General features: G+C 41.5%; 1 protein-coding gene across 14 annotated transcripts; it reads right to left on the bottom strand.

Annotated features, from left to right (window-relative positions):
- Positions 1-6,167: 6,167 nt before the first annotated feature.
- On the bottom strand, positions 6,168-12,176 carry CTSV (cathepsin V). Of its 14 annotated transcripts, none has more exons than XM_069575710.1 (9): positions 11,660-11,829; positions 10,570-10,661; positions 10,141-10,277; positions 9,734-9,856; positions 9,484-9,630; positions 9,155-9,379; positions 8,312-8,477; positions 7,669-7,786; positions 6,168-6,567 (listed from the first exon to the last, which is right to left on the bottom strand). In XM_069575710.1, the coding sequence occupies exons 3-9, from the start codon at positions 10,264-10,266 to the stop codon at positions 6,468-6,470; spliced, it is 1,005 nt and encodes a 334-aa protein (XP_069431811.1). In that variant the 5' UTR covers positions 10,267-10,277; positions 10,570-10,661; positions 11,660-11,829; the 3' UTR covers positions 6,168-6,467. The 14 variants fall into 14 exon arrangements, with proteins under 14 accessions (XP_069431811.1, XP_069431812.1, XP_069431815.1 ...); XM_069575711.1 differs by having other exon boundaries at positions 10,605-10,661; positions 11,660-11,804; XM_069575714.1 differs by having other exon boundaries at positions 10,601-10,661; positions 11,660-11,780.
- Between the last annotated feature and the right edge of the window lie 1,607 nt (positions 12,177-13,783).

Raw genomic sequence — 13,783 nt, 5'->3', positions numbered from 1 at the left:
CAGAGACTGTCCTTAGGCAGGATACATTGTTATATAATCCTAAGGAATGTAGAGGGGAAAAAAAGTTTGTTCTTTCTTCCTCCCTGAGAATTCCAGACCCCTCTCTCCTTGGGGTTCTTATCAACCTGCCTAGGAAATGACTCTTTCAATGGTCTAGTGGTTTTCCCTGCTTTCTTCAATTTAAGTCTGAATTTGACAATAAGGAGTTCATGATCTGAGCCACAGTCATTTACAGGTCTTTTTTTGATGACTGTGTAGAGCTTACCCATCTTTGGCTGCAAAGAATATAATCAATCTGATTTTGGTGTTGACTGTCTGGTGATGTCCATGTGTAGAGTTGTCATTTTTATTGTTGAAAGAGGGTATTTGCTATGACCAGTGTGTTCTCTTGACAAAGCTCTATTACCTTTTTTTCTAAACTCTATTACCTTTTTTTCTGCTTCATTTTGTACTCAAGGCCAAACTTGCCTGTTACTCCAAGTATCTCTTGACTTCCTACTTTTGCATTTCAACCCCCTATAGTTCTAGAAGGTTTTCTAAGTCTTCATAGAACTGGTCAGCCTCAGCTTCTTTGGCATCAGTGGTTGGGGAATAGACTTGGATTACCATGATGTTGAATGGTTTGCCTTGGAAATGAACTGAGATCATTCTGTCATTTTTGACATTGCACCCAAGTCTTGCATTTCAGACTCTTTGGTTGACTATGAGGGCTACTTCATTTCTTCTAAGGGATTCTTTCCCATAGTCATGGGTATAATGGTTATATTAATTATATTCACCCATTCTTGCCATTTTAGTTCATTGATTCCTAAGATGTTGGTGTTCACTCTTGCCATCTCCTGCTTGACCATGTCGAATTTACCTTGGTTCATAGAACTAACATTTCAGGTTCCTATGCAATATTGTTAATAGCATCAGACTTTACTTTCACCACCAGATATATCCACAACTGAGCATTTTTTCCACTTTTGTCCAGCCTCTTCATTCTCTCTGGAGCTATTATTAATTGTCCTCCCTTCTTCCCCAGTAGCAAACTTCCAACCTGTGGGGCTCATCTTCTGGTGTCATATCTTTTTGCCTTTTCATACTGGTCATGGGGTTCTTACAGCAAGAATACTGAAGTGGATTGTCATTCCCTCTTCCAGTGGAGCACATTTTGTCAGAACTTTTCACTATGACCCATCTTTCTTGGGTGGCCCTGCATGGCATGGCTTCATTGAGTTATGTAAGTCCCTTCACCATGACAAAGTTGTGATTCATGAAGGGGTTACATGTGGACTGAGGGATATTATGGTAGGAAAAGCCTATTGGAAGCCACTAGAACTGCCTCTATCAAGCACAATATTAATAATAAACCAAAAGGAATGACTCATTCCCTCAAGATTACAATGATTAGTACCACCATCAAGAACTTGATGGATGCAGGGGTTGTAATTTTCACCCCATTCTCATTCTACTTGCCTATTTGACCTGTGAAGAAAACAGATATAAGCTAGGGAATTGCAGAAACACATCTACTTCTATTTCATTGACTATACCAAAGCCTTTGACTGTGTGGATCATAATAAACTGTGGAAAGCTCTTAAAGAGATGGGAATACCAGACCATCTTACCTGTCTCCTGAAAAACCTGTATGCAGCTGAAGAAGCAACAGTTAGAACCCTGTATGGAACAACTCATTGGTTCAAGATTGAGAAAGAAGTACGACATAACTGTCTACTGTTACCCTGTTTGTTTAATTTGAGATAGTATATTCAAAAGCAGAGACATTAGTTTGCCGACTAAGGTCCATCTAGTCAAGGCTATGGTTTTTCCTGTGGTCATGTATGGACTGTGAAGAAGGCTGAGCACCAAAGAATTGATGCTTTTGAACTGTGGTGTTGAAGGAGACTCTTGAGAGTCCCTTGGACTGCAAGGAGATCCAACCAGTCCATTCTGAAGGAGATCAGCCCTGGGATTTCTTTGCAAGGAATGATGCTAAAGCTGAAGCTCCAGTACTTTGGCCACCTCATGAGAAGAGTTGACTCATTGGAAAAGACTCTGATGCTGGGAGGGATTGGGGGCAGGAGGAGAAGGGGATGACAGAGGATGAGATGGCTGTATGGCATCACGGACTCAATGGATGTGAGTCTGAGTGAACTCCGGGAGATGGTGATGGACAGGGAGGCCTGTCGTGCTGCAATTCATGGGGTCGCAAAGAGTTGGACACGACTGAGTGACTGAACTGAACTGAACTGAACTGAGCACATCATGAGAAATGCTGGGCTGGATGAGTTACAAGCTGGAATCAAGATAAGTGGAAAAAGCATAAACAACCTCAGATATGCAGATGATACCACTCTAATGGCAGAAAGTGAAAAGGAACTAGAGACTCATGATGAGGGTGAAGGAGGAGGGTGAAAGAGTCAGCTTAAAACTGAATACTAAAAAAACTAAGATCATGGCATCCAGCCCCATGACTTCATGGCAAATGGAGGGAGAAAATGTGGTAGTGACAGCTTTCCTCTTCTTGGGCTCTAAAATCACTGCAGATGATGACTGTGGCCATGAAATCAGAAGACATTTGCTTCTTAGCAGGAAAGCTATGACAAGCCTAGACAGTGTGTTGAAAAGCAGAGACATTACTCTGCCAACAAAAGTCCATATAATCAAGGCTATGGTCTTCCCAGTGGTCTTGTATGGTTGTGACAGCTGGATCATAAAGAAGGCAGAGTGCCAAAGAATTGATGCCTTCAAGTTGTGGTGTTGGGGAAGATTCCTGAGTCCCTTGGACAGCAAGGAGATCAAATCAGTCCATCTTAAGGGAAATCAGCCCTGAATACTCGGAAGGACTGACGTTGAAGCTAAAACTCCAGTGTTTTGGTCATTTGATGTGTGTGAAAAGCTGACTCATTGGAGAAGTCCCTGATGCTGGGAAAGATCCATGGTAGAAGAGGGTGTCAGAGGATGAGATGGCTGGATGGCATCACCGAGGCAAGGGACATAAAGTTGGGCAAACTTCTGGAGATGGTGAGGGACAAAGGGGCCTGGTGTTCTGCAGTCCGTGGGTTGCAGTCAGACATGACTGGGCAGCTGAACAACGACAGAACAAGATTCTCTAACAAGTCCAGGATGCCAATGCTGCCATGTAAGCTGCTCTGCCACTTGGGCTGGGTGATCCAGTAGATCTAATTGTGTTTAAAGTATCAATAGCAATGAGAGATGCTATTTGGAACCATTGAGACTGATAGGCAAATCTTAGTGCAGACCCTTGGCTTTTGGAACAAAGTCATGGTATCCTCTGTGGATAACTACTCTTTAGAGAAACAGCTTTTATATTGCTACTGGGCCTTAGTAAAGAATGAATATTTAAATATGGGCTACAGAAGGTTTTGCATGATATGCAGGCGCCAAGTGAAATGGACAGCTGCAGCATTAAAGTCCTTTTCTGGGACATTCCTAAAACAGGGATAAAGGATAATTCTCCCTGTGAGCAGAATGTTGAGCATCTTGTTCGTTTTGCTTAGAAGGAAAAATGGCCAGATGTATGAGTATATACTGATCCATGGACTGTGGCCATGGTTTGGCTGGATGATCAGATCTGGAACATAACTGGAACATTGGTCTGGAGACAACAAAGAGGTCTGGAGAAGAGGTATGTGGATAGAGCTCTCTGAGTCCTAGGTGAATGCTCACCTAAGAGTGACCTCGGTAAATCAAGTGAATAGGATGAAGTGTGCTGTGGATACCAGATTCTTTACCCAGCCACTCCTATCATTGCCAATGGGCTTGTGAACAAAGCAGCCATTATGGCAGGGATGGAGGTTATGCATGGGCTCAGCAACATGAGAATGGGAGCTCCATTATGGAGGGACTGTGACTGCTTTACTCCCGTGCCCCCAGAGCCCATAGTGTTGTCACATAAATGCGGGATTTTAATACTTGAATATATATAAAGTACAAAAGTTTCAAAATATGGTACTAAGGAACAAGACTATGGAGTAGCTCTTGGCAATAGTCTATTATTTAGAAGTAGAGATGATCGTAGACATTTGTGAAATTCTGTGCTTAAAGTGAGTCGGTGAGTGAGTGATGGTCACTCAGTTATGTCCGACTCTTTGCAACCCCATGGACTGGAGCCCACTAGGCTCCTCTGTCCATGGAATCTCCAGGCAAGAATACTAGAGTGGGTTGCCATTTCCTTCTCCACTGCTTAAAGATATCACTGATATTTGCTTTTCTAAATCTCAGAAGTTTTCCTTTGCTTTTCAGGCTTTTATACCAGTCAAAAGGTAACTAAGATTAGAAAATATGACCAAATTCAAATTTTACATGCAAAACACTTACTGTGGCCTTCTTGCTCTATCTTTTATCAATCACCAATTATTAACAGAAATAGGCAGGCTATACCTGATTTTAAGAATTTTTAAAATGTTTACAAATTTTAAGAATTTGTAAAAACAGTTTATATGGGTATGTAGCTCTAACACTTGCATGCATGCATAAGTCACTTCAGTCAAGTCTGACTCTTTGTGACCCCATGACTACAGTCTATGAATTCTCCAGTCCAGAATACTGGAGTGGGTAGCCTTTCCCTTCTCCAGGGGATCTTCCCAACCCAGGAACTGAACCATGTCTCCCACAGTGCAGGTGGATTCTTCACCAGCTGAGCCACAGGGAAGCCCCAAAATATCTTCAATACATACTGACTGAAGTATGTGCTATGAATGAAGCTTTATTACAGAGCCCTTTCCTTCCCTTTGACTTCCCAGGTGGCACTAGTGGTAAAGAACCTGCTGCCAGTGTAAGAGACTTAAGAGACATGGGTTCCATTTCTGGGTCCCCTGGAGGAGGGCACGGTAAAACCCTCCATATTCTTGCGTGGAGAATCCCATGGACAGAGGAGCCTGGTGGGCTACAATCCATTGGGTTGCAAAGAGTCAGACATGACTGAAGTGACTTAGCATACATGCATGCAAGTGTTAAAGCTACATACCCACAGAAATTAATTTGCTGAATTCGCTCTCATCTTTCTTTACTTCCTTTGCAATTTAACTATTATAAGGATCTATTCAAATATCTGGACTATAGAAATACTTGCAGTAAGTTTGTACTTCAGATTTTTGTGATGATCAAGTTTGTTTCCAGCTCTATTTCAAGTCTATTGTCTCCTCTGAAAAAATAATCCTGTTAGATGATAGATGTGGTTTGGAACTTTTTGCAAGCTAAAGTTATAGAAACATCAAATATACTAAAATACAATTTAAGACATCTACAGGAGGTATTCTGCTTTGCAGACTTGAAACTATTATTTAAGTAAAAAGCCATCATACTTTCACTCAATTTAGCATCTACATGTTTGCTTAGTCTTTAGTGTTTCAGGAGTCTGTAGACAGCACTGAGTTAGCCTGCTGTTGTAAAATTAAGATGAAGGAAAGCCTGACTGAATGTGGTAAACTGTATTTTCCAGAAATGGCTGTGGACAAAGACTATTAAAGGTTTTGTGGATAAGGTTCCAGTTGTCCTCCATCTCTATTTCCTTCACAACAGATTATGGCTAAATTCAATACTTCTGCAGTGTATTCTTTGTATATCCTTGACTGGGAACATGTATGCGTGCTTCTTTAGCTTGCAAGAAATGTACCTAAATTTTTACAATTTTTTTCCTAATAAAAATACATGGTTTCTTCAGAACAGCTTAAAGAAAATAATCATCCCTAATTCATCCAGAAGTCTGGCGTATTTCCTTCCCATCTTTTAAGTATACAAAAATACTGTTTTATTTGTAGTCACTCTGTAGCCATATTAGCCTCTTTTGTTCCTTTCTGAGGTTCTTTAATTCAGAGATTAGGTAGCTAAGCCGAAATGTGCCCTAGTGATCTCTTGTCAGTCTTCTGAGGCCAGAGGACTATTCTTGTAGCTCAGCCTCATTTCTTATGGATCTTGAACACATTTCTCCAGTTATTAACAAGCACCTGAAAATCTGTTAATCACAACCATTAAATTTACTTTTGGGAACATTAGGTAATACAGTTGACATAAAATATGCATATTTAAAACTAAAATATTTGGAAAGTCACCCAGTGTCTAATCCTAATGCAACATTGACACATTCACTTATGTCTTTATAGGCCAATTATATACCCCAACTACTACAAGTTAATGCATTAAAAAGAGAAAGTTCTACCTTTATGTATTGAATTAAAATTTATTGTAAAAGGCAGAGTTTTATATATCCTTTTCAAAAATGAAAATTCAAAAGTCTTAGAGTTAAGCAATGAGTCTTCAACATTATAAAGCTATTTATAATAGTAATTAAAGTAGTGGTAACATTTTACCCTTATAAAAATGTCACAGCATTCAAATCACAACTTGGATCCTCAATGATTCAAGCGTATGATCTTATACAGTAAGGGTCTGGTCAGTTTTAAGATAAAATTCCTCCAGATATGCTGTCCTCAAGTCCTCTATCATCACCATCCATCAGCTCACACAGTGGGATAGCTGGCTGCTGTGGCAATTCCACAATGGTTGTTCTGGTCTTTGGCCATTTTCACGTAGCCATTCCAGCCCCATTCTGGACCCCAACTGAAAGAAGAACATGTTTTCCATTTTATACAAAGAATCAAGTACACATTAGTTTCATTAATAATAACTAATAATTAAAATAGTACTTATCATGTATTAGGTACAATTGTTAAGTTCTGTTACATATATTTATATTACTCCTCTGGGTCCTTATCTTTACTTTTTAAGGTAAGAAACTGAGGCAGAACTGAGATTCCAATGTAGCAGTCTGTTTCCACAGGCTATCTTACACCTCACTTTAAAGAGCTTTAGCTGTGAAAATTGATTCTTACAGCCCTCAAAGACCTCTAAGCACTGGGAGTAAAATGCAATGGCAGGACATCAAATAATAGAAAGAAAGGATGCACAGAGGCCACTGGACTCTTGGACAATCTTTCAGACTGAAACAATCAGCAGAGGCAAATGTTTTTTGCCCACTATTCCTTGTTCAAAAATTAGAGACAGAAAAAGGAAGGCATTTTGGACTCTGTGGGAGAGGGAAAGGGTGGGATGATTTGGGAGAATGGCACTGAAACATGTATAATATTATATATGAAACGAATCGCCAGTCCAGGTTCGATGCATGATACTGGATGCTTGGGGCTGGTGCACTAGGATGACCCAGAGGGATGGTATGGGGAGGGAGGTGGGAGGGGGATTCAGGATGGGGAACATGTGTATACCTGTGGCGGATTCATGTTGATGTACAGCAAAACCAATACAATATTGTAAAGTAATTAACCTCCAATTAAAATAAATAAATTTATATTAAAAAAAGCACAGCAATGAAGACCCAGAACAGCCAAAAATAAATAAAATCTCTACCTCTTAAAAAAAGAAAAAGGAAGGCAGCTCTCAACTCTACAGGTGAAAAATTCTTTATCTAAAACCACTGGGCTAGATGTGTTTCTGAATTAAGAAAATTTTCAGAATTTAAAAATGCAATGTTACAAATACATAATAATAACCCCAACAAACTCACCAAAGAATCGTATAATCACATATTAGTACTTCTCTGTTTACTCTAACAAGGAGAACAACTTTCTGGGATTTCAAATTTTTTGCACCTTTAATTAAATACTTCCCTTTTCAATTTAAAATATAACATTTGGGGTTTTATACCTGTTCTTGACAATCCAAAATTTATTGTTATTTGAATCTGTTCCTTCAAAGCCATAGCCAACCACCAAAACACCATGATCCAGGTCTTTGCTGCTGCAGTCTGGATCATAATAAATACCTGGGAGAGTAAAATTCAGTGTTGGGATAAGGAGCTCCAAGTGACACATGAAAGTAACTCATTCTATCGACTAATTAATAGAAGCATCTCAAAATTCAATGAAACATCATAAACAAATTCCAAATAAGACTTAAATAGTCAACCAAAAACAATGACTGATGAAAAATAAAAATAAAACTTTACTAGAAATTTCCACTTAAAACTAAAAAATACTTCAACTACTAGATCCTTTACAGTTCTAACTATAATAGTAAAATACTTTGAAAAAGGGCCCAACAATTGAAGAATAGTTACATATAGGTTGTACATAAAGAATTAATTACATAGCCACTTAAAAATATTTATGAAGAGTTTGTCATCATGAGAAAATGCTTAAAGTATAATGTCAAGTGGAAACATCGTTATTAAATGAATATACTCAAAATTCTTTAGTCCTAGAAAACAGGACTCCATGCCAAAGTCAACTATGGTGGTGTCTTCCACTTCTGACTGCCTGAATTTCTATAATAAAAGACAAACACCTACCTGATTTATAGAACTGGAAGGATGCATGGCCTGCATCAATAGCAACAGAGATGGGGCCCACAGTTGCCACTGCCTTCATAAGGGCCTTCTCCCGCTGAGGGATGTCAACGAAGCCAGTGTCATTGGCAGCAGAACACTCAGGCTTATAGTTACAGCTACTTGTGTCCTTTTAAAGGTAAAGGGGGAAAAGACTTGATTACTACCATTCACCTCCTGGGCAACATGAATTCTAGGACCATTAAGACTCAGCAGTTTGCAACTTAAATGATTTCTAAGTCAATTTTGTTATAAAGCAGCCCAGAAAAATGCTACTGATTGGTCTGAAGTTGAAAAAGTAGTAGATATTTCTTCAATGAGGCCATTAAGATCTACCTGGCCATAATAAATTTTTCACTATGGAGAAATATGCATTATATACAGAATGGTGTTTCCTACCTGGCGCTAGTGATAAAGAATCCACCTGCCAATTCAGGAGACACAATAAGACATGGGTTAGGAAGATCCCCTGGAGGAGGGCATGGCAATCCACCCCAGTATTCTTGCCTAGAGAATCCCATGGATAGAGGAGCCTGGCGGGCTACAGTCCATGATGTCACAAGAGTCTGATATGACTGGCGTGACTTTGCATGCATGCATGCATAGAATGGCACACATATTCTACACGTTGCATAAAAGACAAACTATGTTAACTGTCTAAAATCAGAGACCTCTGTAATAGCTGATAATTTATAATGGCAGTTCTAACAGTTTGCATCTAAAATGTGAATGCTGAATAAGGTGTCTCTTATCTCTGAAAATGTTAGAAAGCAGAGCTGTAATGACAAGATAAGGAGCTCCTTTTACCGTTGCAAGATATGGATAAGATTCCTCTGAGTCCAGGCCTCCGTTTTCCTTAATATACTGGAAGGCATTATCCATTAGGCCACCATTGCAACCCTGATTGCCTTGAGGCCGAGAGCAGTCCACCAGGTTTTGCTCACTCAGTGAAACAAGTTTGCCGGTTTTCCGAAACATCTGTCCTTCAAGAGCACCAGTGGCACTAAACGCCCAACAAGAACCACACTGACCCTGAAAATAAAAGAGCCATCAGTTTACAAGACAGATACAAAGACCAACAACAATCCATATACCTAAACATGCCTAAGAAGATCTGGATTTGAATACTGTCATACCTGATTCTTCACAGGAGTTACATAGCCTTTCTTAGTCCAATCCACAGATTTGGGGACATCAATAAGGAGAGGTTCACGGAACAGTTTCCCCTTCTTACGCTTCTGATTTTGAAAACCATTCATCACCTGCCTAAATTCTTCATTGGTCTTTAAGGAAAAGTAAATAAAATGTAGAAAAAGTAAGAAGTTATTTTGCTAAAGTACTGAGCAGAGGAGGCACAAAAAATTCAGCAACTCCTGCCACACTCACCATGTCACCAAAGGCATTCATTGCCATGCTGAAGCCATGTTTCCCTTGGCTGTATTCCTGATTATGCAGGTCAATTATTTTCTTATTCTTCTCCCACACTGCTCTCCTCCATCCTTCTTCATTCTAGATGTAAACATATAACTGATCATTTTTATTTCTACTTAAAACCCAACCCATGTTCACCAAATGGATTTTCAGACAGAGAAAAATTATTGTCAGGAATGGCTTTATACTGCTGTTCTCCAAACTCCCACACAGGAATATATGCCCATGCTGTGCTCAGAAATATATGCTATTAAGTTACTACCTTGGTCAAAGTTGACAAAACTACTCCAGAAACTATTCAGACCAACAGCACAGACCATTCTCTGTGAGGGTCCCTTTGGACATTTTCAGATGTTACCAACCATGCCATATAACCTCCTGTGTGTTGCCTTCCACTGGTGCCAATGTGCATCTAAATTTGGATCAAGTTTTGGAGCAGCTGAGGCTACTCCCAAGCAAAGGACAGTCAGGAAGAATGAAGGATTCATGTTTCAAAAACCTAAGAAAGAAAAAGAAATTAATAAGTATTTGATGAGGCCAATCCTTATAACAAAAAAAAAGCTTACTTCTGAGATGTCACAGCCACTATAGTGGACTGAGAACATTTAAATGATCTTCTCAAATATTTATGAAAGGCCTGTAGAAAAAGGTTAAAGATACAGATGGAGAAAAACAGATAAAATATTACACAAAATTATTACATTTTGATTCAGCCATCAAACTGAAAAAACAGGCTGACAAGTGGTATAGGAATTGAAACCGACTTCACCATGAGTGCACTGAAAATTCACCATGGTAAGGATCGCTCAGCTGGTAAAGTACCCGCCTGCCAGTGAAGGAGACGAAATAGACTCCAGTTCAGCCCTTCGGTTGGGAAGATCCTCTGGAAAAGGAAATGGCAACCCACTTAGATATTTCTGCCTGGAAAATTCCATGGACAGAAAAGCTTGGCGGCTACAGTCCAGGAGTCGCAGATTCAGACAAGACTGAATGCACACGCACACAGGCACGCAAGGGTCTCTGCCATCTTATGGGTCGGAGTCTTAAGGTAATAATAGCTAGGAAACCGCTGGTTCAGGTTACTTACTGAAGAAGGTACGCAGGTGACGAAAAATTGTATTTATCAGGACGCCTGACCCAAAGTAGGGACAGACATGAATCTCGAAAAATTAGGTGCTACCTCACACCTTTCTTCTTGAGTAATATACGGCAGAGAGAGTTACACCTTCGAATCTCCGCTACTTGAAAACTTTCTGAAAAGCCTCCCCAGTACTAGGTGGGCCGAAGTGCACCCAGCCCTCCACCCGTCCTTCACCTTGTCCTGTGTAGCCCACACTCCTACCCTCTCCCTCAAACTGGCACGCGATCACAACAGCGACCTGAGCCCCAGTTCTCGTGCCGGACAGGGCCCGACTCTGACTCCTAGGGCTCGGAGAACCCGGCCGGGCTGAGTTCGCACCAGCGTTGCAGGTGGGGCCAGCCCAGGAACGTGCCGGCCCACTCTCAGGCCTCCGCACAAGCCAGTCGCTTCCAGAGGATGTTTACTGTGGCGCAGCGAGCGACTGGTCCCGTAACCCGGCGTTCAGAGGTCAGACTACAGCGATCCACCGGGACTTTGTGCCCGCTGTCGCCCAGAGACTAACCCGCCTAGTACCCGCTGTGGTCTCAGCTTCGCCCCTGGATTTCCCCAAAATAGCCCTTCCCCCTACACCACCTCAAGGAGGCCAAAGCTCGAGGCGGTGCCGACCCAACCTCGTTAACTCCCGGCGGATAGACGCTGTTGTTTCCTGGAGGTCGCGCCTACTCCCTCCCTCGAGTCCCTGGATATCGCCTCCTCCAGTCTTTGGCCCGAACCCGCCTCAGCCCGACTGGGTCCCTGACCTGCGGCTTCCAAAGCTGCGCAGGCGCACTCCACGGTCACACGTTTATCTCTCCAAAGGTCGCCGAGGCAGGAGGTGCGGGCCAGGTCGCGCTTGACTCAGCCTTTAAGGCCTGGGTTTGCGGCCCGCCCGGCCCCGCCCCTCCCGCCTGCCCGCGCAGCGATTGGCTGAGCTGGTCAGCGGGCAGGGCCTCCAGGCGTGGGTACTCTGGGCGCGTGATGCGACTCTGTTCCAACTTGTCCCAGGGAAGGCCGTCCCAGCCTCAATGGGACCGAGTACGAAGAGCTGGGGGTCCGTGGGCAGTGCTGAGGAGGGGTCCGGCGCCTTCCTGGGAACCAACATCAGCTAATTACCTCGAATTCCTATGTTCGGCTGGGTTCATGAAAAGCAGCTTACAGGGAGCCCCAATTGGATTTTCAGTGTAACTCTGTACCTCCTTTAGTCCTAGAGTTTTTGGTGAAAATCTGCGGGAGGACTGAGAACTGTCTTGTCTAGGGGCTCCCGCTTATTCAACAGCAAAGGTTGGACAGGCTGGAGGAACCCCGAGCCCTCAGGCAGACGTGTTCCCTCCCTGGTTGAGGGTGGTACTGGCTGGATTTGAGAAGAATCAGAGCGGAATGGCAGTTCCTCAAAGCTTATGACTGGTCACTGCCCAAAATTCAGGAGGCAAAGGGATGGGCTGGGTGGGTCTGCCGAGACGGGGTGCATTTTCTTATGCCCCTGTCCTGTTTTTCCCAGTCAGGAGGTCTTCTCGCCTTTCAAGCCTGTCTTAAAACCAACAGAAATGAGCTATTACAGAAAATTTGTCTTAATAAAAAGAAGAGTTGAGGAAAAAGGGTGGAAACCACTTTTGCTTCCCCACTCTTTGAATTATGGATTATTGTTTTCCTTCAAGAGGATAGACTGTCTTACTTCAAGAGAAGTATCCGAAGTACTTCTCTTGAGATGTAAGAAATCTACTTCTAAAATCAGTGGTTTAATTACGTTTAATGTTAGGATTTAGGTTTACATGGTTAAAAGAAAAGTCTTGGATAGAGGAGAAAATAGAGGGCTAAAGATTTGAGGAAATTAATTCAGAGGCCTTTTAAAAAGTTACTTAAAAATTATATAAAAAACATTTTCGTTATAGAAAATGTATTTTAGAAAATAAACACCCTCAACTGCTCACCCATAACTCTTTTATATGTATATGATAAAATAGTTATAGTGCATATCAATTTGAAAACTCAGTTAAAATTAAATTAGTAACCTTCATAGAAGTACAAATATTTTAAAAAATCAATTTATTAAAAATGTCTATTTTATGTTCTTTGAAGTAAAATCTCTTTCCTTTCAAACACAGCTAGCAGCCAGGAATTCTCGGGTGGTTACAGAAATATATATTGTATGGCGAATGACTAGAAATTTTTGTTTTGTTCTTTTTCTTTTCTTTATTTAGAAGTAGTTGGGGGGATCAATGGGGCTTCCCAGGTGGCTCAGTGGTAAAGAATCTGCCTGCCAATGCAGGAGACGCAGGAGATGCGTCTCTCTGGGTCAGGAGGATCCCCTGGGGGAGGTCATGGCAATCCACTCCAGTATTCTTGCGTGGAGAATCCCTTGGACAGAGGCATCTGGTGGGCTACAGTCCATAGGGTGGCAAGAATTGGACACTTGAGCAACTGAGTATGTACACATGCATGGCGGTCAACGCAAGTATCATTCACACGTGGAAATAAATGAAGAGCACCTACATGGGAACAACTTATTCCCTACATGGAAACAACATGATATAAGGAAGGACGCAATTCTTGTCTGGGTGAGGGAAAGCTTTATAATGAGAAAAGTGGAAAGTTTCCATAATCCCCGATTGGAGGCTGTTATTATAAGCAAGCTGGAAGAAGAGTACCTAGAAATGATACATCTTACATTTTGGGTGAATATTTTGATTTCTCTGGTTTGTCCTGGAATTGGAAAGAAAAATAAGTTGTTAGCCACTCACTAAGTCCTGACAGTTCTGAAGTGGTTGCTGCGAAGTTTTCTCATGTGTGTTAGAGTTCTGTTGTTGTATTAAGTTGAACCATTGTCCGTTTGTTTACTCAGTCTATCAAAAGAAATCTAAGTTATTCTACCACGTGGGTTTTACAGT

The sequence above is a fragment of the Ovis canadensis genome, chromosome 2 (assembly GCF_042477335.2).
Source record: "Ovis canadensis isolate MfBH-ARS-UI-01 breed Bighorn chromosome 2, ARS-UI_OviCan_v2, whole genome shotgun sequence".
Classification (NCBI taxonomy): domain Eukaryota; kingdom Metazoa; phylum Chordata; class Mammalia; order Artiodactyla; family Bovidae; genus Ovis; species Ovis canadensis.
The sequence above is the reverse complement of the archived record's forward strand: the minus strand, read 5'-3'. Positions and strand labels throughout refer to the sequence as shown.

What these genes read in the sequence shown, in the direction of transcription:
- CTSV (XM_069575705.1), bottom strand. Translation starts at nt 10,266, where the DNA reads ATGAATCCTTCATTCTTCCTGACTGTCCTTTGCTTGGGAGTAGCCTCA. An exon ending in TAACTCCTGTGAAGAATCAG is followed by an intron (nt 9,380 to 9,483) that starts GTATGACAGTAT and finishes TTTTATTTTCAG; the next exon opens with GGTCAGTGTGGTTCTTGTTG. An exon ending in CTTCCAGTTCTATAAATCAG is followed by an intron (nt 7,787 to 8,311) that starts GTAGGTGTTTGT and finishes TTACTCTCCCAG; the next exon opens with GTATTTATTATGATCCAGAC.